General features: G+C 39.4%; 2 protein-coding genes across 2 annotated transcripts; both read right to left on the minus strand.

Moving 5' to 3' along the window:
* Positions 1 to 327: 327 nt before the first annotated feature.
* LOC116211733 (topless-related protein 3-like) lies at positions 328 to 22,845 on the minus strand. The gene is made up of 20 exons (XM_031546240.1): positions 22,773 to 22,845; positions 22,480 to 22,595; positions 22,257 to 22,392; positions 22,015 to 22,124; positions 21,784 to 21,853; positions 21,632 to 21,705; positions 21,463 to 21,558; positions 21,288 to 21,380; positions 20,994 to 21,121; positions 20,446 to 20,680; positions 20,183 to 20,350; positions 20,021 to 20,107; positions 19,571 to 19,723; positions 19,367 to 19,477; positions 19,086 to 19,265; positions 18,875 to 19,003; positions 18,697 to 18,792; positions 1,485 to 1,667; positions 1,179 to 1,354; positions 328 to 714 (listed from the first exon to the last, which is right to left on the minus strand). The coding sequence occupies exons 2-20, from the start codon at positions 22,588 to 22,590 to the stop codon at positions 498 to 500; spliced, it is 2,553 nt and encodes an 850-aa protein (XP_031402100.1). The 5' UTR covers positions 22,591 to 22,595; positions 22,773 to 22,845; the 3' UTR covers positions 328 to 497.
* Positions 22,846 to 23,037: 192 nt separating this feature from the next.
* LOC116211740 (topless-related protein 3-like) lies at positions 23,038 to 25,460 on the minus strand. The gene is made up of 5 exons (XM_031546252.1): positions 25,096 to 25,460; positions 24,181 to 24,360; positions 23,949 to 24,062; positions 23,437 to 23,595; positions 23,038 to 23,226 (listed from the first exon to the last, which is right to left on the minus strand). The coding sequence occupies exons 1-5, from the start codon at positions 25,173 to 25,175 to the stop codon at positions 23,061 to 23,063; spliced, it is 699 nt and encodes a 232-aa protein (XP_031402112.1). The 5' UTR covers positions 25,176 to 25,460; the 3' UTR covers positions 23,038 to 23,060.
* Between the last annotated feature and the right edge of the window lie 281 nt (positions 25,461 to 25,741).

Raw genomic sequence — 25,741 nt, forward strand, 5'->3', positions numbered from 1 at the left:
CAAGGTAGTGCATGGAACGAACTGCCAGGACCGGCTGCAAGTATCCGACTGCGATAAGAACTGCGACAGCTTGTGCAAGGAGAAGCACGGAAATGCTGCGACTGGGGCCTGCGTCTTCTTTCGCCTCTGCTGGTGTTCTTTTCCTTGTCCCTCTGCATAAGATGAGCACGTATGGTTTGCCTTTGAAATAAAATTTTCCGCCTTCTCTGTCGATTGCAGAACTTCTCCCGGAGATTGAACAAAGTCATTCGTCTACTGTATGAAGAAAACCTCACAACACCTGTCTCAAGGAACCAAATGCTTTGAGGTAAATGAAAACGGACCGACTGGAGAAAACCCGACTACAACAAATAATAACAGATTACAAATATACAAGAATATTCCATCCAATCAAATCCCGTCCGGTTGAAGCTTAACCTACCTTTAATAAATAATCTACAGGATGAGAGATTCTCAAGTTACAAGCAGCTGCTCACGAATTCTGAGCAAAGGTTCTGTTATCTCTGTATCGACACTGGTGTGTGATTGCTTGTGGCGGATGATGATCCTGCCTTCCCATCCAGAATACCATTATTGACCGGCGGAGTCGCTCCCCACTTGCCCTCCGACTCTGTTGGCTCCATCACCTTCACCGATCCATCATTCAATCCAATGGCCAACTGATTCGGCTCCTGAGGATGCGTAGCAACTACGAGAGGATAGACAGGTTGGCTTCTGCAAAAGTCATAGAAGAACACCACCCCAATGAGAAATTACCTACCGTTAAAATATTGAATGAAAGCTATAAGAGCTCTTGTGTAAGGAGACAGAAAACTCAATAATTAAAGGACAGCTTGAAACAGCTATTGAGAGCCAGACCAACTGGCGGAACAGTGAAAGGATCATATAATTCCATCGAAGAGATAGATCCTTGTCTTAAAGATGGATTTTTAGTGCCTAAACTACTGTACTGAACATTGGCTAAAAGGCATACTCGTTAGGACATTATTAGTTTCATGCTCTTGACATCATGGTTCATCAATGACCTGATTGAACTAGAATTATTGACCAATTTAGCCGGAGTCCCTTTCCAGTTTGAACAGTTCAATTTTCGCTCAATTTTTTAGCCGGTTATAGTGGATGATTTCCTTCAAAAACAAAGTATTAACATGCAACAAAAGGTTAAGTGGAGGCTTTACCCATTTAAGACTGATTGGGGTAAATATGCTGTTGGTGCGATGCGGCATCTCAATCGAAGGCCATTGGCATCAAACATTCCAATATTACCATCCAAGAAGGTGGCGTAGATTAACTGGCTGTTGCAGGAGTATGCTGCATAAGATATTGGGGATGAAAGCGCTTCTTGTGGGACCCACTGAAATGGAAAAACGCGTACAAAGATTATAGAAACAAGATCCACTCTATTGTGAAAAAGACCCATAATAATAACAATAAGAATACATGTAGAGATAAGTTTTGATTCTGTGAAAGATAATTGTAATTACCTGCCGAATTCGCTCCATCTTAGCAGCATCATAAATTGCCAGCTGGGTCTCGTGAACAACCAGCAGACGGATTTGATCAGCATGGAATTGAACTCTTGTGTCCCCATTAGGTGCCTTTCCACTCGGTACTTGGATAGCGACCGACTTTCTCTTCTCCCAAGAATCGATACTCCAGACGCAAATCTAGTGGTGAACAAAAACTCTTATTTAGGTTGTCACGATCAGAGGCAATAATCAAGAAAAGAACAGAGCCCTGGAGTTGTAATCTTACTCGGGCATCAGCCCCCGAGGAAACCAAAATATTGAGATTGGTGGAGAAGACCAGACCAGTTATTCGTTTCTGGTGACCCTTGAGCTTTGATTTCACCTACAAAAAACACATAGTATAACTCAATTCAGCAAATCTTGGCTGAAGTAATGCAAACTACAAGATGGGCGCAATAGAATACCTCATCTACTCGAACATTGTAAATGCGGATAGTTGAATCCTCCATCCCAATAGCAATGATGTTATTATCTTGCGGATGAAACGCAAGGAAGGTTGAAGCAGGTGGAGGTGACATGAAAGTCGTCATCACCTACAAAAGAGATAATATCAAAACCACTCCAACGCTGGGAATTCACATTCAAAATTTTGAGACAGGACTTTTTTTCAAGTATACCTTGAACGTCATCATGTTGAACAAAGATATTTTCCCACCACAGGCAGAGATCACATAAGAGTCGTTCTTAGAGAGAGCTATACAAGGGACTGCTTCTTCAAGGTTTACTCCAGTGACATCGTTGGACATTAGCAGCCCACTGCTGGGCTGCCAATGCTGAGGTACAACACTGGCGGTGGCCTTTAAGATGCAACTCAGTCAACTTTAGTAATTTTGTCCAAGGAAGCATTGGAAGAACTGAAACGGTTAAGTGATAATTTGGACTGCAACGTTACTTACCTTTCCGTTAGGATTCTGTTCGTTTCGAGCCCACTTCCATAGTTTCTGAACACTATTTGCTCCTAAACCCAACACGCCAATACCAGAATTTGTGTACAAAAGTCGAACCGCCTGGTGCCGAAGAATTGAGTTACGAAGATAATAATATTTTCAAAAAACATATACTAACGAGGGAAAACAAATGAGATATGAAGGATATGTAGATACCTTGCTGGAAGTCTCTGCGTTGTCTGGCATTGTAACCAAGCGGCATTGCACCGTATCCACTATCTCTGTCAACTGCCAAGGTTTGGCTTGATCGACCGCTTCCTCTACAGTTCTCGGTTTCTCCAAGCCTCTACCCATTGGATCGACTCCATTCTGGAATAATACAACAAAAATGATGATTCCAACTTGGGCTAAATATGACTCAACTGTCGTAGTAGATTTTCTGATGTCCTGGAATACATTAGAGTGGATAAATTCTTCTGTAATATGTTATGGAGGGTTGTCCAAATGGCTTTGGCAGTAGGGAGATTATGTATAGCTTCAAGAAGATTTTCAGATATGGTGGCGAAGAGCCAAGAGCGGATACACTCATCTGTACGATACCAACTCAAAAAGGCAGGATCAGTAGGAGAAGGAGATGAGATATTGGCATCGACATGATCATAGAGTCCATGGGAATTAAGGAACGTAGAATTAAGGACCAATTGCGGGTGAAACCTGTTGAGATGAGGAAAGAGCAGCCGAGCCATCTGAAGTGTGCTGATCAGTGGGATCAGCCGTGGGGCTGAGATGAGTAGAAGGGTCCATGAGAGCGGCGGCGATCCAAACCCTTCTCCTTCCGGACAATCAGTTCAATCGGATCAATAATCAATAGATCTTCGCAAAATCAGGAACGGAACGCTTCAACGTGCCTCCAGAATATCCAATTCGAGTCAAATCCGAAGGTAATCCACCGAAACACCGAGGCTCTCACAGCCGATTCGATCAGCGACAGAGAGCAGGGGAGACGAAAGCTTGAATCTTCAACCAATCAGCTGGAGATAGCAATCCATCCCAGGGAGCTGGAAATGAAATCTCCTTTAACAGAAGACTCCAGGAGAATTCTAAGTAGAGGAGCGCAGACAGAGTGAGAATGGCTGGAAAAGACGAACGAGGTACGAGAGAGAGACAGTGACGAAGTGGGAGGAAGGGTGAGAAGAGGGGCTGGAGGATGACGACTGTGCGATATCAATTTGGCACATGCCACGTTCATTTGGTCCTACCGTTAAGTGTGAATACTAATCGGTGTTAAATGACGTAAATTATTATACCAATTTAGTTAGTTCTTGTACTACATTAAATTAGTCGCACCAAAATATTTAATCCATCCATCTTTGTTTACTCTTTTTCTTCCTCCTCGTTCTTCTTCTTCGACACAAATTTTGATTACTACCACACACTAAACCCACCTTCAGAACAGAAGCAGATCCCTTTGCCAAAATTTCAAAAAGTATTATGCAGTTGTTTGGGGAGGAGACCATGTTCGACCCATTCAAAATGGCTCCGTTCGGCCGTTACACTCACTCTCGACTAATACGTCGGTAACTATAAATTACTACGACTGATCGCAGATGATTCGTAGACCATTGCATCATATATATACATACATATGTATATACATTTATTTATGTATAGGTTTATTTTTATGGATATAAGGAAAATTTACGGGCGATTTAAAAAAATTAAAAGCCCCCCATAAATGAAAATCAAATCTGAATTTTTTCTTGATTTCTAAGCGAGGATTTTATACTGAATCCACGCCAACCTTCTTATACATATGGAGCTTACACTGATCATTGTGTTAAATGCAATACGGTCTGCATGTATAAAGGTATTCTGGCCAGTTATGTTCAAACTAGACGATATTTGATTAGTTCCTCTTTCTAATGCGTGCAGGTGGTGGTTTTCGGCTCGAAGATCGGCTACAGTTCGGGTTTCTTTCACAAGCACATAAAGCTTCCCAGAAACAATGACACTTATGCAGTGCTCCCCACATTCTATGTAAGTAATATTCATAGAGGGACATAAAAAATTCTACTAGTAAGAATCGAATTTTGAATCTCTAGGATTCAGGTAGGAGGCGATCAAGGCCTCTGAACCCTACCTTCTCAGTATTCATATGTTTTTAGTTAAAATTAGCTTAACCTGAGAATCAATCAAGGGCATATTTGTCGAACAACTTTCAAATCAAATAGCTCCTTGCAGTTGCAGCGTTAGACCATGATGACACTGTTCGATATAGCCTCCTTTTATGAGCCACCTATTAGAATCATTTGGGGTTCATTTTTGTCAAATGACTTGTGTATAGGTATGGAGAAATGAGTCTAAAATCCACAATGGTCGCATATTTTTTTTCTTGATTCTTTTTTTTTTTCTTTTAATTGCAGTTGAAGTCTCAAGCTTCGAATTCGGATGAAATCGACTTTGAGTTCTTCGAGAACGATCATGGGTCATTTATCCTGAGCACCAACATCTTCACACAAGGAAATGGCGGACGAGAACAAGAGTTTTCGCTATGGTTTGATCCAACAATTGATTTCCATTCATACGCAATCCTTTGGAATACAAAACAGATCGGGTAAATAATAAACATCAATATTTTTCCGTGTTATATTGGATACTATGTAAAAATATAGAATAGGCGTCTTCCACTATATTTTATAATTTATAATATATTCTCTTTGAATGCTCATTTCAAACTCACTCGGATTCTTTTCTTTTTCCGTGTAACCATTGGAATAAGATGCTCTGAGATATACATACACATGCAGTATTGTATATTGAATATATACCATCACAAACTAATGGGGTCCTTTCCTTTTACATTTCTCATATGTGTTTTTTAAAGGTTTTTCATCAACAATATTCCGATCAGGGCATTATCGCCAATGAAGGTGCTAACAACTACATGGGAAGCCAAGTGGTTTTCCGGAGGCAGATCGGTAAACTGGGCAGTAGTCCCATTCGTTCGTTGCAACGTACATGGACTTCGTGGATGACGCTGGCCATATCGACTCTCGGGAGCCATGTTCCTCCCCCAAGTTCTGGTGGAACCAACCGAGATATTGGCGATTAGATGCCCAACAACTGAAAGAGTACGAGGACATCAAAAGTAAACATCTAGTATATGATTATTGTCATGATAAATGCAGGTATCCGACAGCAACGCCTCAATGCAGTGTGGCTCCCTAGCTAGGATTTTGAAAGAATTAGTGCAGTATTGCAATTTTATGTACCTTACATAAGACTCCTATTTTGATTTGCGCGACTGGAATTGATTTAGTTCTCTTAATTAGCTTTCTTCGACCGGCCCCGAAGTTGTTTACCTTTCAACCTTTTGAGCACTTACGTCCGTGTTAACTTCTTGAAGAAATATGGTTCATTGGAAAACTTCTTGAAGTAATACGACATCGGATTGTATCGTCCACATGGTGCTAAAGTTGTTCATGAATTGGAAAAAGAAACTTCAACGATAATAATTATATAAAGATTATTATTATTTATATTTTTTTATCAACCTTTGTTTCCTTATGTAAGATATCAAGTTCGAGTATTGTGAATGAAGAAAATCTAGGCAGGGAGAGTTGTACCCTTTAATAGGCCAATATAACTTGAGTTTAATTAGTCGGTGTTTATTGAGATTTTGAATAACAAAACGCTCTCCTACCAATGCATTTTTACATCCCACAGCTTTAGTAGATTACTTAAACCTGTTCATCTTCGGTGCAAAAGCGCTCGATCAACGAGCTATTATGCACTCCTTCAAAGGTGGCTATTTTTAGGCAAACCTCGTGGTTGTTTCTAGAACCCTTTCCTTTGGGGCACACAAAAAAAGAATTAATAATAATTTCATCTATTATTAGACCCGTCTAGCCTTGGGCCAAGCCCGATATCCTGAGCACGGCCCAAGTCCTACACGAACTGAAGACAACGGCAGCGGCCCAATTAAACAAACTCAGGCCCAGCCTGCTGATATTAAATTTTTTACCCAAAAAAAATAGTTTTCAAACATGAAGAAATTGAATGGTATAATCTTCTGTATTTGGCAATCTAAAGATATGAAGTTACCGTCTATGAAGGCTCCTCAGCTATATATATATATATATATATATATATATTGTCCTCTTCTTTAGACTACGCGCCACCAAGTGTTATAAGTGAAAAAGCGGGGAAAAGAGAGGGAAAAGAAAAACGACAATGAAGAGATTCTGCCCGATGATGATACTTTTATTTCTCATGCTCATTGCCGGTACGATATGCACGTGTTAGCCTGTTGTGTTTAGCGTAATTGTGTACGTGTGCTGGTATATTGGTTAGTTGAGGATTTTCACGATGTTGTTATTGCAGGCAATGAAAAGGCGATAGTGGATGGAGCGAATTGCCGGGACCGGCTGCAAGTATCGGACTGCGAGAAGAACTGCGACAGCTCGTGCAAGGAGAAGCACGGAAATGCTGCGACCGGGGCCTGCATCTTCTTTCATGACCCGAACCGCACCTGCTGGTGTTCTTTTCCTTGTCCCTCTCCATGAGATGAGCACGTATGGTTTGCTCTTGAAATAAAATTTGTGAAGCGGACTTCGCATCGTCAAATCTGTCCAGGCGATTGTTAATTGTCCATGTGACAATTTTCTATTGGCTGAAAATTAAAAAATAAAATTTAGGAATTAACATAAGAAATTCACATGGCAATATTCTATTTGGTGAAAACATTTTAAAAATTAAAGTTTAATTAATTGTTCTTTTTTAATAATAAAAATACTTTAGAAAATAAAAATTCTTTTTTGAAAAAAGAAAATCGAAAGGAGGGGCGGAGCGGGTCGCTTCTCACCCGGATTATTCGACACCAAGAGCACCCGAAGGCAAAATTAGTGCAATTGGCATGTGTTTAAAAAGATCAGCAATAGGTTCCTGTTCGAGCAATATTCTGTCAACAGAAAAGAGACACCTCAAGTTACAAGCAGAGGCTCTGTTATCTCTGTATCGACTTTGGTGTGTGATTGCTTGTGGCGGATGATGATCCTGCCTTCCCACCCAGAATATCATTATCGACCGGCGGAGTCGCTCCCCACTTGCCCTCCGACTCTGTTGGTTCCATCACCTTCACGGATCCATCATTCGATCCAATGGCCAACTGATTCGGCTCCTGAGGATGCGTAGCAACTACGAGAGGATAGACAGGTTGGCTTCTGCAAAAGTCATAGAAGAACACCACCCCAATGAGAAATTACCTACCGTTATGTTGAGAATATTAATTCCACATAAAAAAGATGTATTAAAATCTATTAATTTATATGAGACTTGGGTACCACCACTTATAAGCTTGAGCTTTTAAGTGGAAATGGTCTCGAGCCCGTATAAGCTCAAATGGAAATTTAATATGGTATCAGAGCCTAGATTACGCGTACGCGTGCCCAAGTGCATATGCGCATGCACTCACATCACTCCAGGCCCAGTATGTCCAAGTGCAGCCAAAAGAGCGCCTCATGTTATCAGCTTGAACTTTTAACTGGAAATGGGCTCAGGCCCGTATAAGCCAAATGAAAAATTTTATATGGTATCAAAGTCCAGGTTATGCGTAGCGCGTCCACGCGCGTGTGCGCACCCACACCGCGCCAGACCCAATATGTCCGAGTGCAGCCAATAGTGCGCCTCGTGTTAGTCCCCCCTCACCCGAGTAAGAAAGATGAGCTCGGCTCGAGGTCAATTGTTGAGGGTGAGTGTTTAAGGGCACGTGACAACGTGTAGGCAGAAATAGACAACACGTTGCACATGAGGGCGGGTGTTGAGGAGTAAAATGGGATAAATCCCATATCAGAAAAAGAAAAAGAATATCCATGGGTTTATATGAGATTTGGATACCACCACTTATCAGATTGAGTTTTTAAGTGGATATGAGCCCTAATACGTATAAGCCTATGGAAATTTAATATTTCTCTTCTCCCAAAGAGTCGATACTCCAGATGCAAATCTAGTGGTGAACAAAAACTCTTATTTAGGGTGCTACGATCTGAGGCAATAATCAAGAAAAGAACAGAGCCCTGGAGTAGTAATCTTACTTGGGCATCAGCCCCCGAGGAAACCAAAATATTGAGATTGGTGGAGAAGGCCAGACCAGTTATTCGTTTCTGGTGACCCTTGAGCTCTGATTTCACCTACAAAAAGCAAATGCTGAGCTGAGGTTCAACACTGGCGGTGGCCTTTAAAATGCAACTCAGTCAACTTTAGTAATTTTTTCCAAGGAAGCATTGGAAGAACTGAAACGGTTAAGTGATAATTTGGACTGCAACGTTACTTACCTTTCCGTTAGGATTCTGTCCGTTTCGAGCCCACTTCCATAGTTTCTGAACACCATTTGCTCCTAAACCCAACACGCCAACTCCAGAATTTGTGTACAAAAGTCGAACCGCCTGGTGTCGAAGAATTGAGTTACGAAGATAATAATAATTTTCAAAACACATCCTAACGAGGGGAAACAAATGAGACATAAAGGATATGTAGATACCTTGCTGGAAGTCTCTGTGTTGTCTGGCATTGTAACCAAGCGGCATTGCACTGTATCCACTATCTCTGTCAACTGCCAAGGTTTGGCTTTGTCGACCGCTTCCTCTACTGTTCTTGGTTTCTCCAAGCCACTACCCAATGGATCGACTCCATTCTGGAATAATACAACAGAAATGATGATTCCCACTTAGGCAAAATATGACTCAACTGTCAAAGTAGATTTTCTGATGTCCTGGAATACATCAGAGTGAATAAATTCTTCTATAAATACTGACGTTGACTTGTAATATCAGTATGAATGAGAAGAACACCAAAATAAAATGCAAATTATCAAATAATTATTCAATCACAGTCTTTCCATATCAATGATGCTAAATCCAGTAATCATATTTTCTTCTCACGACAATATCCTTAATGCACATGATGACATACAAGAATTGGAGAAGGACTAACAGGGGAGCACCTCTCGACCTTCAAATTTACTGTGCTGGCACTTGTAACGGCAGAAGAGCCAGAAACCTACGTCACAGATGTACAAGATATATGTACGTTTCATTAAGGTGAGGAAAAAACCTCAAAAGTGTATGACGTCTAACCTTAACAGATGAAGATTCAATTGGATTTCGCAGTGCTTCAGAGGGAGGATTCTCATTCACCTTAGCATATCTAAGGCCAACTGTATTTGCTAGTATCTTGAATTCATTATCTGCTGTAGTGACGGCAAGAAGGTTTCCTTCCTTGTTGAACCTCAAACGGGGTAAACTCTGGTCAATTAATAAAAAGTTGTAAAATTATCAGCACATGTAAGTAAATTTTCCTCGAAAAAAGTATTAAATATAATTAGACTTAGCAATACTAATAGCCAATCCGCCTTCTTGTAAGCTCGAGCTGATAAGTTGTGAGATCCAATCCCATATAAACCACTCTAATTTTTTTTATGCTTCCGATGTGGGATTAACCCAATTGATTTTTATATTCCCAACACCCGCCCTCACGTGGCACCGTGTGGTCTTTCTCATGATTTGCCTACATGGGCCACGTGAACCTTAACCGCCCACCCTCAACAACTTACCTCAAGCCGGTCTCTCATCTCTTCCGAACTCAGGCCTTAATTGCCTCGAGATGGTCTTCTTCTTCCACACTCGGGCGAAGGGGATCAACTACTACGAGCCGGGATTCTGCTTCAGTTCTCAGACTTTACTGGCGTGGTTTGGGCTCTTGCGCATATGTGCCCCCATGATCATTACCATTGTCTCTGATACCATAATAACTTTGTAAAAGACGAGATGAATGGACAATTATCTGTCGAATTGTATTACTGATAAGGACGTGTGCATATAGGCCAAGTACCAGAAGAAGAATCCCACAAAATCTGCTATCAACTAGGAAAATATAACTAACTAACCTAAAATATAGATACGTACATAATAACACGAGATATTCAGAATATTCTCAGATAATCAAGAATCGTAATACAAGACCCTTTTTTGTCAAGAAAAAAGAGGTTCATTATTTTTTTTCCAAAAAGAGAGGGGGAAAAAAATCAAAAGAGGTTTCGTGGATTAGACTCCATAGGGGGCCAATCTATTTATCACGGAAAGAATTAAAATTGATCTCCACGATAAAACTCTCCTTACCTACTCCCATCAGCACTGTAAAAGCATTGTAGTACATCAATGACCAGAAGCATCATAATCAACTCTAGAACCCATATTGTCATAAAGCAAGGCCTTTATTTTTCCGTCAACAGCACTAGAAAATATGAACTGAGCACAAGTGAAAATTCCAAAGTCAATGTCACTATTACTGAATCTAAAGCTAAACATTGAAATGTGCAAAGCTTTGGAGAAGTTGAGCAAAAATATGTGTTGATTAGCTTCAAATTTAAACTGCATCAGGGTATACAAACACAATTGCCCAACAGACATCCTACCTGGATATTCTCCTTATGATGAGGACAAGCAGAGTATACAGGGGCTTCATGGCCTTCAAAGTTAAACAGCTTTCGTCCATTTAAGTCCCACACCTGTTCGATATTATTTTATTAAATTCATATGATCTCAAAAGAACGATACCTTGACAATTAAAGATGTCAGATATTGAGTCGACCTTTATCAGCTTGTCATCTCCTCATGTCACAGTGCATAGTTGTTTGTTTGGATAAGCAAACGCCAGTTAACAGCTTACCTCTGTTGCAAGATGTGACTTGTTTTGTTTAATTATATATAGTTAGATTTAATATCAAAATTCTTTTGAAGATCAAATGAAGGGATAAAAACGGAAAAAAAATCAAATTCTATAGAAAAATTATTTAGAATGAGGAAAGAATGGGTAAGAAAAGGAAAAAAAAAAGAGGATACGTTCTTTATTACGCATGCAGTGGACCTATAATAATTGTTTACATTTAATTACATATATAGTTAGATTTAATTTTAAAATTCTTGCGAAGGATGTGAAGAGAAGTCAAAAGAAAGGATAAAAAGAAAAAGAATCCAATTCAAATTATTTAGAATGAGGAAAGAATGGGTAGAAGTGCAAATGAAAAAAAGAAGGGATACGTGCCATATTCTGCATGCAGTGGATTTATAATAGTTTGTTTTACGATAATAATATCATTATTTTACAATATAAACGGAAAAGCCAATTATATATATACATATATATGTATAGTTTTTTTTATGAATATAAGGAAAATTTACGGGCCTTTAAAAAAAATAAAAAGTTAAATTAAAGGGTATGGGTAATCCCATAAATAAAAATCAAATCTGAAATTTTTTCTTGATTTATAAGCGAGGATGTGTGCCAAATACTGAATCCGCGCCAACCTTCCCATACATATGGAGCTTACACTGATCATTGTGTTAAGTGCGCTACAGTCTGCATGGATAAAGGTATTCTGGCTAGTTATGTTCAAACTAGACGATCTTTGATTAGTTCCTCTTTCTAATGCGTGGAGGTGGTGGTTTCGGCTCGAAGATGAGTTACCGTTCGGGTTTCTTTCACAAGCGCATAAAGCTTCCCAGGAACAGTGACACTCATTCGGTGCTCCCTCATTCTATGTAAGTAATATTCTGCTCTGTTTGGATTCAGAGTTGAATTTTAAAATTTTACTTTAACTTAATTCTACTCATAATAAAACAAAATAACTCATACAAAGTCAAATGGTGAACCCCATTTATACCACTCTTTTTCAAAATCAAAATCACATAATTCATACAAAGTCAAAGAGTGAGCCCTATACATAACCATTTATACCACTCTTTTTCAAAATCAAAATATGATTTTAAAATGTTACTTACAAACCAAACGCAATATTCACATAGGGACATAGAGAATTCTATTAGTAAGAATCGAATTTCGAATCTCTAGGACCCAGATAGGAAGTGATTGAGGCCTCTGAACCCCACCTTCTCAGTATTCATACGTTTTTCGTTTTTGTAAAATTAGCTTAACCTAAGAATCAATCAAGGGCATATTTGTTGAACAACTTGAAAGATCAAATAGCTCCTTGCAGTTGCAGCTTTAGAACATAATGATATTGCCCGATATAGCCTCCTTTTGTGAGCCACTTAGAATCATCTGGGGGTCATTTTTGTCTAATGACTTATGTATAGATATGGAGAAATGGGTCGAAAATCCATAATTGTCATATAACTTCTTCTTTATTATTATTATTATTTTTAATTGCAGTTGAAGTCTGAATCTTTGCATTCGGATGAAATCGACTTTGAGCTCTTCGGGAACGATGATGGGTCATTTAACCTGAGCACCAACATCTTCACACAAGGAAATGGCGTACGAGAACAAGAGTTCCGGCTATGGTTTGATCCAACAACCGATTTCCATTCATATGCAATCCTTTGGAATGCAAAACAGATCGGGTAAATAATATGCATCAATATTTTTCCGTGTTACATTGGACCCTATGTACAAATATAGAATAAGCGTCTTCTTCTAAATTTTATCATTTACAATATATTCTCTTTGAATGCTCATTTCAAATTTTCACTTTGATTTTTTTCTTTTTCCGTGAAACCATTGGAATAAGATGCTATAACATATACATATACATGCAATATTGTATATTGAATACATATCATCACAAACTAACTGGGTCCTTTCCTTTTTCTTTTCTCTCCTGTGTTTTCTAAAGGTTTTTCGTCGATAATATTCCGATTAGGGTATATCAGAACGTTCCAAACGTTCCTTATCTCTTCCAGCCGATGAAGGTGCTAGCAACTATATGGGAAGCAAAGTGGTTTTCCGAAGGCAGATCGGCAAATTGGGCAGTAGCCCCGTTCGTTGCAACCTACATGGACTTCGTGAATGACGGTTGCCAGATCAACTTATGGAAGCCATGTTCCTCCATCAAGTTCTGGTGGAACAAACCGAGATACTGGCGGTTAGATGCCCAGCAACTGAAAGAGTATGAGGATATCATAAGTAAATATCTAGTATATGATTATTGTTCCGATAAAAGCAGGTATCCAATAGCACCACCTGAATGCAGTGTGGCTCCCTAGCTAGGATTTTGAAAGAATTAGGATTCTGTTTACCTTTCAATCGAATGAGAACTTACGTCCGTGTTAACTTCTTGAAGTAATATGGTTCACTGGAAAACTTCTAGAAGTAATTCGACATCAGACTGTATCGTTTACGTGGTGCTAAAGTTGTTGATGAATTGGAATAAGGAACTTCAACGATAGTAATTATATAAAGATTATTATTATTTTTTATTGACCTTTGTTTCCTTAGGTAAGGTATCAAGTTCGAGTATTGTGAATGGAGAAAATATACGCTGGGAGAGTTCTACCATTTAACGGGCCAACATAACTTGAATTGGATTAGTCGGTATCAATTGAGATTTCGGATAACAAAACGCTCTGCAATTTTACATCCCACAGCTTCAACATGTTGCTTAACCCTGCTCATCTTTGGCGCAAAAGCGCTCGATCAATGAGCTATTACGCAGTCCTTCAAAGTTGGCTGTTTTTAGGCAAACCTCATGGTTGTTTTCGCACCTTTTACTTTGAGGCACACAAAAAAAAGAAAAGAGTTAAATGTACTTTGCCCTCGACCTACGATGAGAGTTTGGGTTTGTCTCATAACCTTCAATTTTTACAGAACACCTCCCGACTTGATCGGAAAATAAGCAAGATGCCCTATCGACCAATTTCTAATCAAAATTCCGACCAAAAAAGAGCACATGCCACTCATATGTCAAAATGAAAGGGTAAAATTGTCTCCATAAATTAATTACCTAGAAAAAAATAGAAAAATAAAATAGAAAGCATCTAAACTAGAGGAAGAAGAAAGGGACATCGATCCCCCATCCGCGCGTTCTCCCCCGAAGAGCAAAGAAGGTTGCACCATCTCCGGCCGCAGTGACCCATCCTTCTCGCCAACGAGCAAAGATGCCGAAGAAGTAAAAACAAAATGTAATGAGATGATAGGGTGAGGGAGGGAGGGAAAGGGAAAGGGAGTTTGATATACATCTCAGCGGAGTCGAAGAAGTTGATGTCGGAATCGAGGGCCTAGTCGAGGAAGTAGAAGGACTAGTGAAGGGAGTTCTGCTCCCCGAAGGTCATCGTGCCTGCAGGTGAAAAGGAAGAGTTGAGTAGAAGAATAGACCATGTCCATGTGAAGTGGAAAGAAAGCAACCAGAGGGATGGATAAAGATCGAGTACCTAAGCAAAGCCTAGAGACGGAGAGATTGGGGGCAAGGTTAAAGAGAGGAACGGACATCGGACTATCGGAGATGGTGAAGACACAGTAGGAGCAGCAGAGTGTTTGATTGATGGGATAAGGGGAACTCCTCAGGGAAGAAGAAGAAGAAGAAGGCGGGGGAGAGAGAGAGAAGTGAAGCGCCTTTAATTAATAAATCAGCGGCCATACTCGACTCGATCTCCCACTCTCACTTGCATGGTCAGAGGAAATTCCGGTCCAATTTAGTTCATGGCCTGTTACGTACCTTAACCGCTTGTTCGGATCACGGGTTAAAAAGGATTATTATACAAACTCATATTGCAACCCTTCATAACTCATTTGGCCTACTTGTATTACTTGCATGGTGCAAAGAAGCATGCACCATCTCTGGTCATAGCGGCCCATCCCCGGCTTCTTTGTTCGTCGATGACAAGGATGGGTTGCTGCGGCCGGAGATGGTGCAAGCTTCTTTGCTCGTCGGGAGCCTTTGCTCGTCGGGGGAGAAGGCGTGGGCAAGGGATAGATGCCCTTTCTTCTTCTTCTGGTTCAGATGCTTTATATTATTTTTTTCAGGTAATTAATTTATGGAGACAATTTTACCCTTTTTATTTTGACATGTGAATGACATGTGTGTTTTTTTGGCCTAAATTCTGATCGAAAATTGGTTGAGGTGGCATCTTACTTATTTTCTGGTAAGGTCGGGGGTGTTCTGCAAAAATTTGAATGTCATGGGAGAAACCCAAACTCTTTTTTACCCAAAAAAAAAATAATTTTCTAACATGGAGAAATTAAATAGTATAATATTCTGTATTTGGCAATCTAAGATATGAATGAAGGCTTCTCAGCTATATATATATTGTCCTCTTCTTTAAAATCTGCCACACCAAAGTGATTTATAAGTGAAAAAGCAGGGAAAAGAGGGGGAAATGAAAAACAACAATGAAGAGATTCTACCCGGTGATGATACTTCTATTTCTCGTGCTCATTGCCGGTACGGCATGCACATGTTAGCCTGTTGTGTTTAGCGTAATTGTGTACGTGTGCCGGTATTTTGGTTAGTTGAGGATTTACACAATGTTGTTATCGCAAGCAATGAAAAGGCGGTAGTGGATGGAGCGAATTGCCAGGACCGGCACGGAAATGCTGCGACCGGGGCCTGCGTCTTCTTTCATGACCCGAACCACCTCTGCTGGTGTTCTTTTCCTTGTCCCTCTCCATGAGATGAGCACATATGGTTTGCTCTTGAAATATAATTTGCCGCCTTCTCTGTCGATTGCAGCACTTTTACAAATGAAGCTAATAAATTGATTCCGGAAAAAGTGCAGCAGAAATTTAATAAGCTTGAACTTTTTTGGAGTTCGGTCGTCTAAGTTTTAATTTAAATTTTTCGGTCCTATATGCTTACTTCGTAGCGCGCTTTTAGTTCTATCTGTTAATAACCGTTAGGGATCTGTAGACACGGATTTTACACCGTCAAATCTGTCATAAGTGGTTGTGAATTGTCTATGTGACAATTTTCTATTGGCTGAAAATTAGAAAAGGAAATTTAGGAATTAACATAAGAAATCCACATGGCAATATTCTATTTGGTGAAAACATTTTAAAAATTAAAGTTTAATTAATTGCTATTTTTAATAATAAAATACTTTCGAAAATAAAAATTCTTTTTTGAAAAAAGAAAATCGAAAGGAGGGGTGGAGGCCTGTGGTGGGGGCCTTGAATCCGGTCACCACAACTGATTGGAATCGCCGACGCCCTCTCCCTTTCGATTTATTGTTTTTTATTAATCTTTTATTTTCTAAATAATTTTATTATTAAAAATTAATGAATTATATTTTAATTTTTTAAAAAGTTTTCAGCAAATAAAAATTGTCAAGTGGACTTATGCTAATTTCTGAATTTTTTTACTGTTCTAAAATTTTAATTTTCAGCTAATAAAAAATTGCCACGTAAATAATTAATAACCACCTATGACACATTTGACGTTGTGAAGTCCACATCAGAAGTTCCCTAACAGTTGTTAACGGATATGACTAAAAGTGCACTACGGAGTAAACATATAGGATTGAAAAATTCAAATTAAAACTTATAAGACAGAAGTACAAAAAAGTCTAAAACTTACAAGACTTATGTTGCATTCTCCCAATTGATTCCAAAAAACTTTAGAGCCAAACATGCCTATCGATCCCTCAAGAATCCATCGTGCTCAATTCAATTGAGCGTGTCGCTTCTCATAACAACATTAATCATCCTCACCTGAATTATTCGACACCAAGAGCACCCAAAGGCAGATTTAGTGCAATTGGCATGTGTTTAAAAGATCAGCAATAGGTTCCTGTCCGAACAATATTCGGTTCACAGAAAAGAGACATCTCAAATTTATTCCTGCTTTACCGCCTGCTATTCGAACACAACGAATGATGAAAGGTTTGAGATTGAACAAAGTCATTCGTCTACTGTAAGAAGAAAACCTTACAACATCTGTCTCAAGGAACCAAATGATTTGAGGTAAATGAAAAAGGACCGACTGGAGAAAACCCGACTACAACAAATAATAACAGATTACAAGTATACAAGAATATTCCATCCAATCAATCCCGTCCGATTGACGCTTAACTTACCTTTAATATAAGGACCAATTGGGTCAGCCGAGTCACTAACCACCCTAAATAATCTACAGGATGAGAGATTCTCAAGTTACAAGCAGGTGCTCACGAATTCCGAGCAGAGGCTCTGTTATCTCTGTATCGACTCTGGTGTATGATTGCTTGTGGCGGATGATGATCCTGCCTTCCCACCCAGAATACCATTATCGACCGGCGGAGTCGCTCCCCACTTGCCCTCCGACTCTGTCGGCTCCATCACCTTCACCGATCCATCATTCAATCCAATGGCCAACTGATTCGGCTCCTGAGGATGCGTAGCAACTACGAGAGGATAGACAGGTTGGCTTCTGCAAAAGTCATAGAAGAACACCACCCCAATGAGAAATTACCATTAAAATACTGAATGAAAGCTACAAGAGCTCTTGTGTAAGGAGACAGAAAACTCAATAATTAAAGGACAACTTGAAACAGCTATTGACAGTCAGACCAACTGGCGGAACAGTGAAAGGAACATATAATACCATCGAAGAGACAAGATCCTTGTCTTAAAGATGGATTTTTAGTGCCTAAACTACTGTACTGAACATTGGCTATAAGGCATACTCGTCAGGATATTATTAATTTCATGTTGTTGACATCATGGTTCATCGATGACCTGATTGGACTAGAATTATTGACCAATTTAGCCGGAGTCTCTTTCCAGTTTGAATAGTTCAATTTTCGCTCAATTTTTGAGCCGGTTATAGTGGATGATTTCCTTCAAAAACAAAGTACTAACATGCAACAAAAGGTTAAGTGGAGGCTTTACCCATTTAAGACTGATTGCGGTAAATATGCTGTTGGTGCAATGCGGCATCTCAATCGAAGGCCATCGGCATCAAACACTCCAATATTACCATCCAAGAAGGTGGCGTAGATTAACTGGCTGTTGCAGGAGTATGCTGCATAAGATATTGGGGCTGAAAGCGCTTCTTGTGGGACCCACTGAAACGGAAAAAAGTGTACAAAGATTATAGAAACAAGATCCAATCTATCGTGAAATAGACCAATAATAATAACAATAAGAATACATGTAGAGATAAGTTTCGATTCTGTGAAAGATAATTGTAATTACCTGCCGAATTCGCTCCATCTTAGCAGCATCATAAATTGCCAACTGGGTCAAACCAGCAGACTCACATGGAATTAATCTTGCTCTCTGATTCAACTCTATTATTGAATCTATTTATCCCACTTTCCAAACCCACATTTTCGCATACCTAATTGCTTGTGTCCCCATTAGGTGATCGTATTTGGATAGCGACCGATTTCTCTTCTCAAGAATCGATACTCCAGACGCAAATCTAGTGGTGAACAAAAACTCTCATTTAGGGTGTTATGATCTGAGGCAATAATCAAGAAAAGAACAGAGCCCGGGAGTTGCATTCTTACTTGGGCATCAGCCCCCGAGGAAACCAAAATATAGAGATTGGTGGAGAAGGCCAGACCAGTTATTCGTTTCTGGTGACCCTTGAGCTTTGATTTCACCTACAAAAAGCACATAGTATAACTCAATTCAGCAAATCTTGGCTGAAGTAATGCAAACTATAAGAAGGGCGCTATAGAATACCTCATCTACTCGAACATTGTAAATGTGGATAGTTGAATCCTCCATCCCAATAGCAATGATGTTATTATCTTGTGGATGAAACGCAAGGAAGGTTGAAGCAGGTGGAGGTGACATGAAAGTCGTCATCACCTACAAAAGAGATATATCAAACCACTCCAACGCTGGGAATTCATATTCAAAATTTTGAGACAGGACGTTTTTTCAGGTATACCTTGAACGTCATCATGTTGAACAAAGAAATTTTCCCACCACAGGCAGACATCACATAAGAGTCGTTCTTAGAGAGAGCTATACAGGGGACTGCTTCTTCAAGGTTTACTCCAGTGACATCGTTGGACATGAGCTGCCCACTGCTGGGCTGCCAATGCTGAGGTACAACACTCGCGGTGGCCTTTAAAATGCAACTTGATCAACTTTAGTAATTTTGTCCAAGGAAGCATTGGAAGAACTGAAACAGTTAAGAGTGATAATTTGGACTGCAACATTACTTACCTTTCCATTAGGATTCTGTTCGTTTCGAGCCCACTTCCATAGTTTCTGAACACCATTTGCTCCCAAAGCCAACACACCAACACCAGAATTTGTGTACAAAAGTCGAACCACCTGGTGTCGAAGAATTGAGTTGCAAAGACAATAATATTTTCAAAACATATCCTAACGAGGAAAAAAAATGAGGTATAAAGGATATGTAGATACCTTGCTGGAAGTCTCTGCGTTGTCTGGCATTGTAACCAAGCGGCATTGCATTGTATCCACTATCTCTGTCAACTGCCAAGGTTTGGCTTTATCGACCACTTCCTCTACAGTTCTCGGTTTCTCCAAGCCTCTACCCATTGGATCGACTCCATTCTGGAATAATACAACAAAAATGATGATTCCAACTTAGGCAAAATATGACTCAACTGTCAAAGTAGATTTTCTAATGTCCTGGAATACATCGGAGTGAATAAATTCTTCTATAAATACTGATGTTGACATGTAATATCAGTATGAATGAGAAGGATACCAAAATAAAATGCAAATTATCAAATAATTAGTCAAATCAGTCTTTCCATATCAATGATACTAAATCCAGTAATCATATTTTCTTCCCACGACAATATCCTTAATAGCAGCTCATAGATTCAAATGCACATTATGACATACAAGAATTGGAGAAGGCCTAACAGGGGAGCTCCTCTCGACCTTCAAATTTACTGGGCTGGCATTTGTAACAGCAGAAGAGACAGAAACCTACATCACAGATGTACAAGATATATGTAAGTTTCATTCAGGTGAGGAAAACCTCAAAAGAGTATGACGTCTAACCTTAACAGATGAAGATTCAATTGGATTTCGCAGTGCTTCAAAGGGAGGATTCTCATTCACCTTAACATATCTAAGGCCAACTGTATTTGCTAGTATCTTGAATCCATTATCTGCTGTAGTGACAGCAAGAAGGTTTCCTTCCTTGTTGAACCTCAAACGGGGTAAAGTCTGGTCAATTAATAAAAAGTTGTAAAATTATCAGCACATGTAAGTAAATTTTCCTAGAAAAAAGTAAAAATATAATTAGACTTAGCAATACTAACCGCCAATCCGCCTTCTGCATCAGTGCTTGTAAGCATGTTGGTGTTATCCATGTCCCAGAACTTTATGTGCCCGTCTTCACCCACAGCTAAAAAGTGATTCTGGGTCGTGTCGAATTGGACGACACCAGCTGATTTCTTTCTTAAACCCATATAAGTCCTCTTTATTGCTCCTTCACTCTCATTCCATTCCACCAGATGAGATTCACCATCTTTACTTGTTCCACAGGAAAACAATCTGCAGATTTGCACAGAAAAAGGTGAAAAAATGGTAAAAGAGACAAAAGCATCCCAAACATAATCTTGTTTCAGCCAAAAATAAAAATAAAAATAGAGGTTTCAGGACCTTTTATGTCAATAAAAGAGGTTTCATTATTTTATTTTTCCAAAAAAAGAGGGGAAAAACAGAAAAAGAGGTTTCATGAATTAGACTCCAGAGGGGCCAATCTATTTATCACGGAAAGGTTAACACTAATGAGAAGACAAAGGGAAAAGACTCAGCAATGAATTATAAGAATTAAAATTGATCTCCACGATCAAACTCTCCTTACCTACTCCCATCAGCACTGTAAAGCATTGTAGTACACCAATGACCAGGAGCATCATAATCAACTCTAGAACCCATATTGTCATAAAGCCAGGCCTTTATTTTTCCGTCAACAGCAGTTGAAAATATGAACTGAACACAAGTGAAAATTCCAAAGTCAATGTGACTATCATTGAATCTATAGCTAAACACAGAAATGTGCAAAGCTTTGGAGAACTTGAGTAAAAATATGTGTTGATTAGCTTCAAAATAAACTGCATCAAGGTATACAAATACAATTGCCCAACAGACATCCTACCTGGATATTCTCCTTATGATGAGGACAAACAGAGTATACGGGTGCTTCATGGCCTTCAAAGTTAAACAGCTTTCGTCCATTTATGTCCCACACCTGTTCGATATTATTTTATAAATTCATATGATCTTAAAAGAACGCTAACTTGACAATTAAAGATGTCAGATATTGAGTCTACCTTTATCAGCTTGTCATCTCCACATGTTACAATGCATAGTTGTTTGCTTGGATAAGCAAATGCCAGATCATTTACAGAACCAGTATGTGCCTCAATCTGCAATCAGAAAGTACTTAGATGCAAATGCAATTACGAGACTGCAACTCACAAGCGACAGTTAACAGCTTACCTCTGCTTGCTGATGTAGATCATTTGATCCATGGAAGGAGTGTAGGTGAATCAAATGTTTAGTAAATGCAGCCCCTGCATTCCAAAAATGAGGCATTGAGATGTGCTCCAGAAAAAAAGTTAATTGCAAAACCCTGAGTCAAAAGTACATACCTACAAAATTTCCATCTGGACTCCATGCAACCTTGCTGACAGATATAGATGCATCTTTGACAGCACCAGCCTGAAAGAAAAGCTCATTAATTAGAATATTGCCCCAACTTATAATGACCGTAAGGAGAAAAACTTGTAAGCATGCCCAGAAGAGTCTTTGGGGGCTAGTGTGTGATAAGAGATAACTACTAGGTATTATCAATTCAGAATCATTAGAAACTGGCATACAACCTGAAAGGCCATTGAACAAGAGGACAAATCCCATATTTTGAATGCCTTGGACACCAATCTTTCGCGTGATCCAAGCTCCCACAATGTAATCTCACCATTGCTACAACCAACTGCAAGAAGCGAGCAAGAGAATAACTTCTGTTTCAGATAAAGCATCAACAGTGCTACACTGATCCTGAATTTGAGGCTTGAGGGTGTAGAAAGGCAATAATGAGAGAGGAAATACGCAAGAAATTCTGTACCAAGAAGCACTGTCGGATGAGACGGGCGAAAGTCCATGCTAGTCACAACAGAGCCTTGATGAATAGTGAAAGCTACTGTCTTGGGCAGGTCTTCCAGAGACCAAGGAGCTTGGTGTCGAGGCATCGGATAAGTAACCTAACAGTAGGATTAAGAAAAATAATAATGATTGGTGATGCACTGCAAGTGACCTAGCACCATCAAAGAACTGAGAAATTTGATTACCTCCTCAACAGACTGGGCAGGTCTAAGCCTCTTCATGAGTTGCTCATGTTCTGGATTCTGGTAATCAACCATTCCAGGAGCAGTAGGAGGAGTTAATGGCCGTTTCAGCATTGGAACTGCTTGAATCAAAAGATATAGCATTACTACATATATTGGAGAAAGGTGTTAAAGGATAGCTTTTTTTAACACATCCAAATTCCACCTAGGACATGATGGTAGGTTAACATATTTTGGCCTGTAAACTGATTTGTAAACATTTAAGAATGCATACCAACTTCAGCTCAAGTTCTAACCTTGATTAGGAGGAACAGGTATCGAAGATGCAGTCACGACAGCTGCTTGAACAGATGAAGAAGCAGAAGCATTGGCAGAAGCATTGCAGCCAAAGCATATGGCACTAAAGCATTGGCAGCTAGCTGCAGGTGCTGCAGCTGCGGGTAGGTGTGGACAAAAAAATGGCTATATGCACAAAATAATAAAAAGTCAGAGACTAACAAGCATAAATAACCTAGCTAATATAACTAGATTAAAGGTGAAAGAAAGGTTCAAACAAGAAAATAAACATATATACTATCCAATACTCACCTGAGCTCGAGAGCCGGGTAAGCAGCAGGTTTTGCAACTGGAAGGTTGACAGCTGTGGGAGCAAGAGGACCATTTGAAGGTGTACATGTATGATCAGTAAACAAAGTTTTGATGTCTGGATTTGGCCTAGGGTTCTTGCATAGCTGGTGCTGCCAGTTCAAACTGTATATTTGTTGCAAAAGAAAAGAGTCAGATGGAATTGTTGCTAAATTCAAATGAGAAAAGGCATGGAGAAGCAAGCCCAGAACCATGTGTTAGCCTGTGACACATATAAACTACTCCGATTAGAAAACAAAGGTGCAAAACACACAGCATGTGATCCAAACAGAGGGAAGAATAAGACAGTATATTCAGGGAAAACTGCAACAATACCTCTGATTAATTAAAGTCCTCAACCTCGAAGACTTCAAAGCAGGAAATACAAGCTTATCACGGAACAGGGGATTTGCTTCTATAAGTTTCTTCAGCTCTATCAACATTATGTTCCTGGCAGTCTTTGTATCACCATACTTAGATAGCTGCTCATTTTCCCTGCCACAACAAATGTTACATTAGCTAGATATATGATAAATATAATAGTGCCGCAGAACTGGAGACACTTGAATCTCATCAGATCACTTTGTTAACCCATTCTTTGAATAAATCTATCTATTAGTAAAAAGAAGATGACTTAATGGAAAGATAGCTTGGTCAGAAAATAGGAAGTAACTAAGTAACGGATAAAGTGAATTCAGTTTAGACTAAGTCATGTTTACCGATGACAATTGCTTAAGGAGATAATTGTTACAATTTAGTTGATTTCTTTCACTACCATTCCATCATTTAAAACATATTGATCAAATAAGTAGCTGATAGGCAAATACTGAAAGGAGCGTCAGGGGTACCTGAAATTCCCGAGAGTTAGGAGCTGGGTGATTTCTTTATACAATTCCTCATTGAAGGTGGAGAATACTTTCAAATCGCTCACTAAAATCTCCACTGCTTTAGCCTTGTCTTGCCTAAATTATAATTCAAATATAATAATAATAATAATAATAAAATCAGCAAAATTGAAACACTTTCCACTGGGAAAGAAAGGTCAATGTAATGACTGAGCAAACTACACGATAGTAATACCGATCGAGTGCTTCAAGGTACTTCTGCTTCCTAATTTCAAAAAAAATCTTCATTGAATATCTGTTGTCATCGACTTTGGTAAAACCTGTCAAGTACTTCTCGACCTCATCCCACTCTCCAGCTTGAACTTTCTCCTCAAAGTACTTCATATTGAAGTAAAAGCCAGATTCTTTCTCGAGCCTGTAACAGATGATAATTTACAAGGAAGTTTAACCAACTTGGATGAAACGTTAATCAAGTTCAGAGTCTAAAATGAAATTTATGACATGAATTGAGCAAATGATCATCGGAACCAGATTTTTTCAATTAAATAACAATAACAATAAAAAGAACCAAGAATTTATTTTATTTTTTGTTTTAAAAATCATGATATGCAATCTATATAGTATATAACAGCGGAAAGAAAAGGCAAAAAAAATTTAAAACTCATAAACTCATCTTATTTTCTTTTAAAATCAAAATAGAAATCTATCTCATTGACATATACAAAATATATTACAAAATACCAAATACCTCTTGGGTGGGAAAAAATACATATAAAATATTAAAAAAACGTTCCTTTTGCTTTTCCTTATTAACTGTTATTATCGTCATCGTCAACAGAATGAAATCCCGACAACCTTTTGTTCTATGTTTACATCTACCTCTTTGCCATGGAAACAAATCGTCAAAAAGTTCGAGTCCCCCCCCCCCCCCCCCCAACAAACAAGTAACCGACGAAATATGTTTGTTCAATCAACAGGGGAATCTACATCGAGCTTTACAAAGGAGAGAATCAACGCTTAACTGAATCCTAAAATAAATCCCCAGCTCATCCATACAGCTCTGCTTTCGGATTCAACTCCGTACACCGACAAAGCAAAGCTGAGACAGGACAATTAGGGAACGAACTGACTCAGGTAGAAGAGGCCTTACTTGTGAACAGACTCCTTGAACTTCTCTTCCTCGAGGAATTGAAGTATGAGGAACACCAATTCTCTGCTGAGGGACGACATTTCCGGACCTCAAACCGGCCGAACCCGACTCCAGCAACCGATCCGACGACAGAATCCGCAGGGGGAGGTGAATCAAGCGGCGGAACCTTGAATTCGAAGGGCACAGGCCTAATCTCACAGCTCCGGGGCCGAATCTGAGCTCGGAGATGACAGAAATCGGGAACCTTCTAGTCCTCGAGGCTCCTCAACGCACGGACTTCGAGGACGTCTAGGGTTTGAAAGGCTGCGAAGAGAGAGAGAGAGATGAGGGGGAGAGAGAGAGAGAGATAGAGAGAGACAAAGAGAAGATAAAGGAGACTTGGTCTCGCTATCTTCGATGCGTTGTACAGGCGTCTTTTCCCCCACTGACCTATCAGTGATCAGCCACTGCACTTATTAGATAAGCGGGTGGATGCCCCATAACTTATCAGTGGTATAGATAGTTTATCGCTTGGGCTTATCACATCGTGTAGCGATCGTGAAAAGTGGGTGTAACGGACTCGAAACCATGAATTCAAATCTAGTGAATATTCGGCACACAAGTCCAGTCCTTTCCGTTCATTATACTGTCGCTTTCCTGCGATATG

This window comes from Punica granatum, chromosome 1 (genome assembly GCF_007655135.1).
Source record: "Punica granatum isolate Tunisia-2019 chromosome 1, ASM765513v2, whole genome shotgun sequence".
Taxonomy (NCBI): Eukaryota; Viridiplantae; Streptophyta; class Magnoliopsida; order Myrtales; family Lythraceae; genus Punica; species Punica granatum.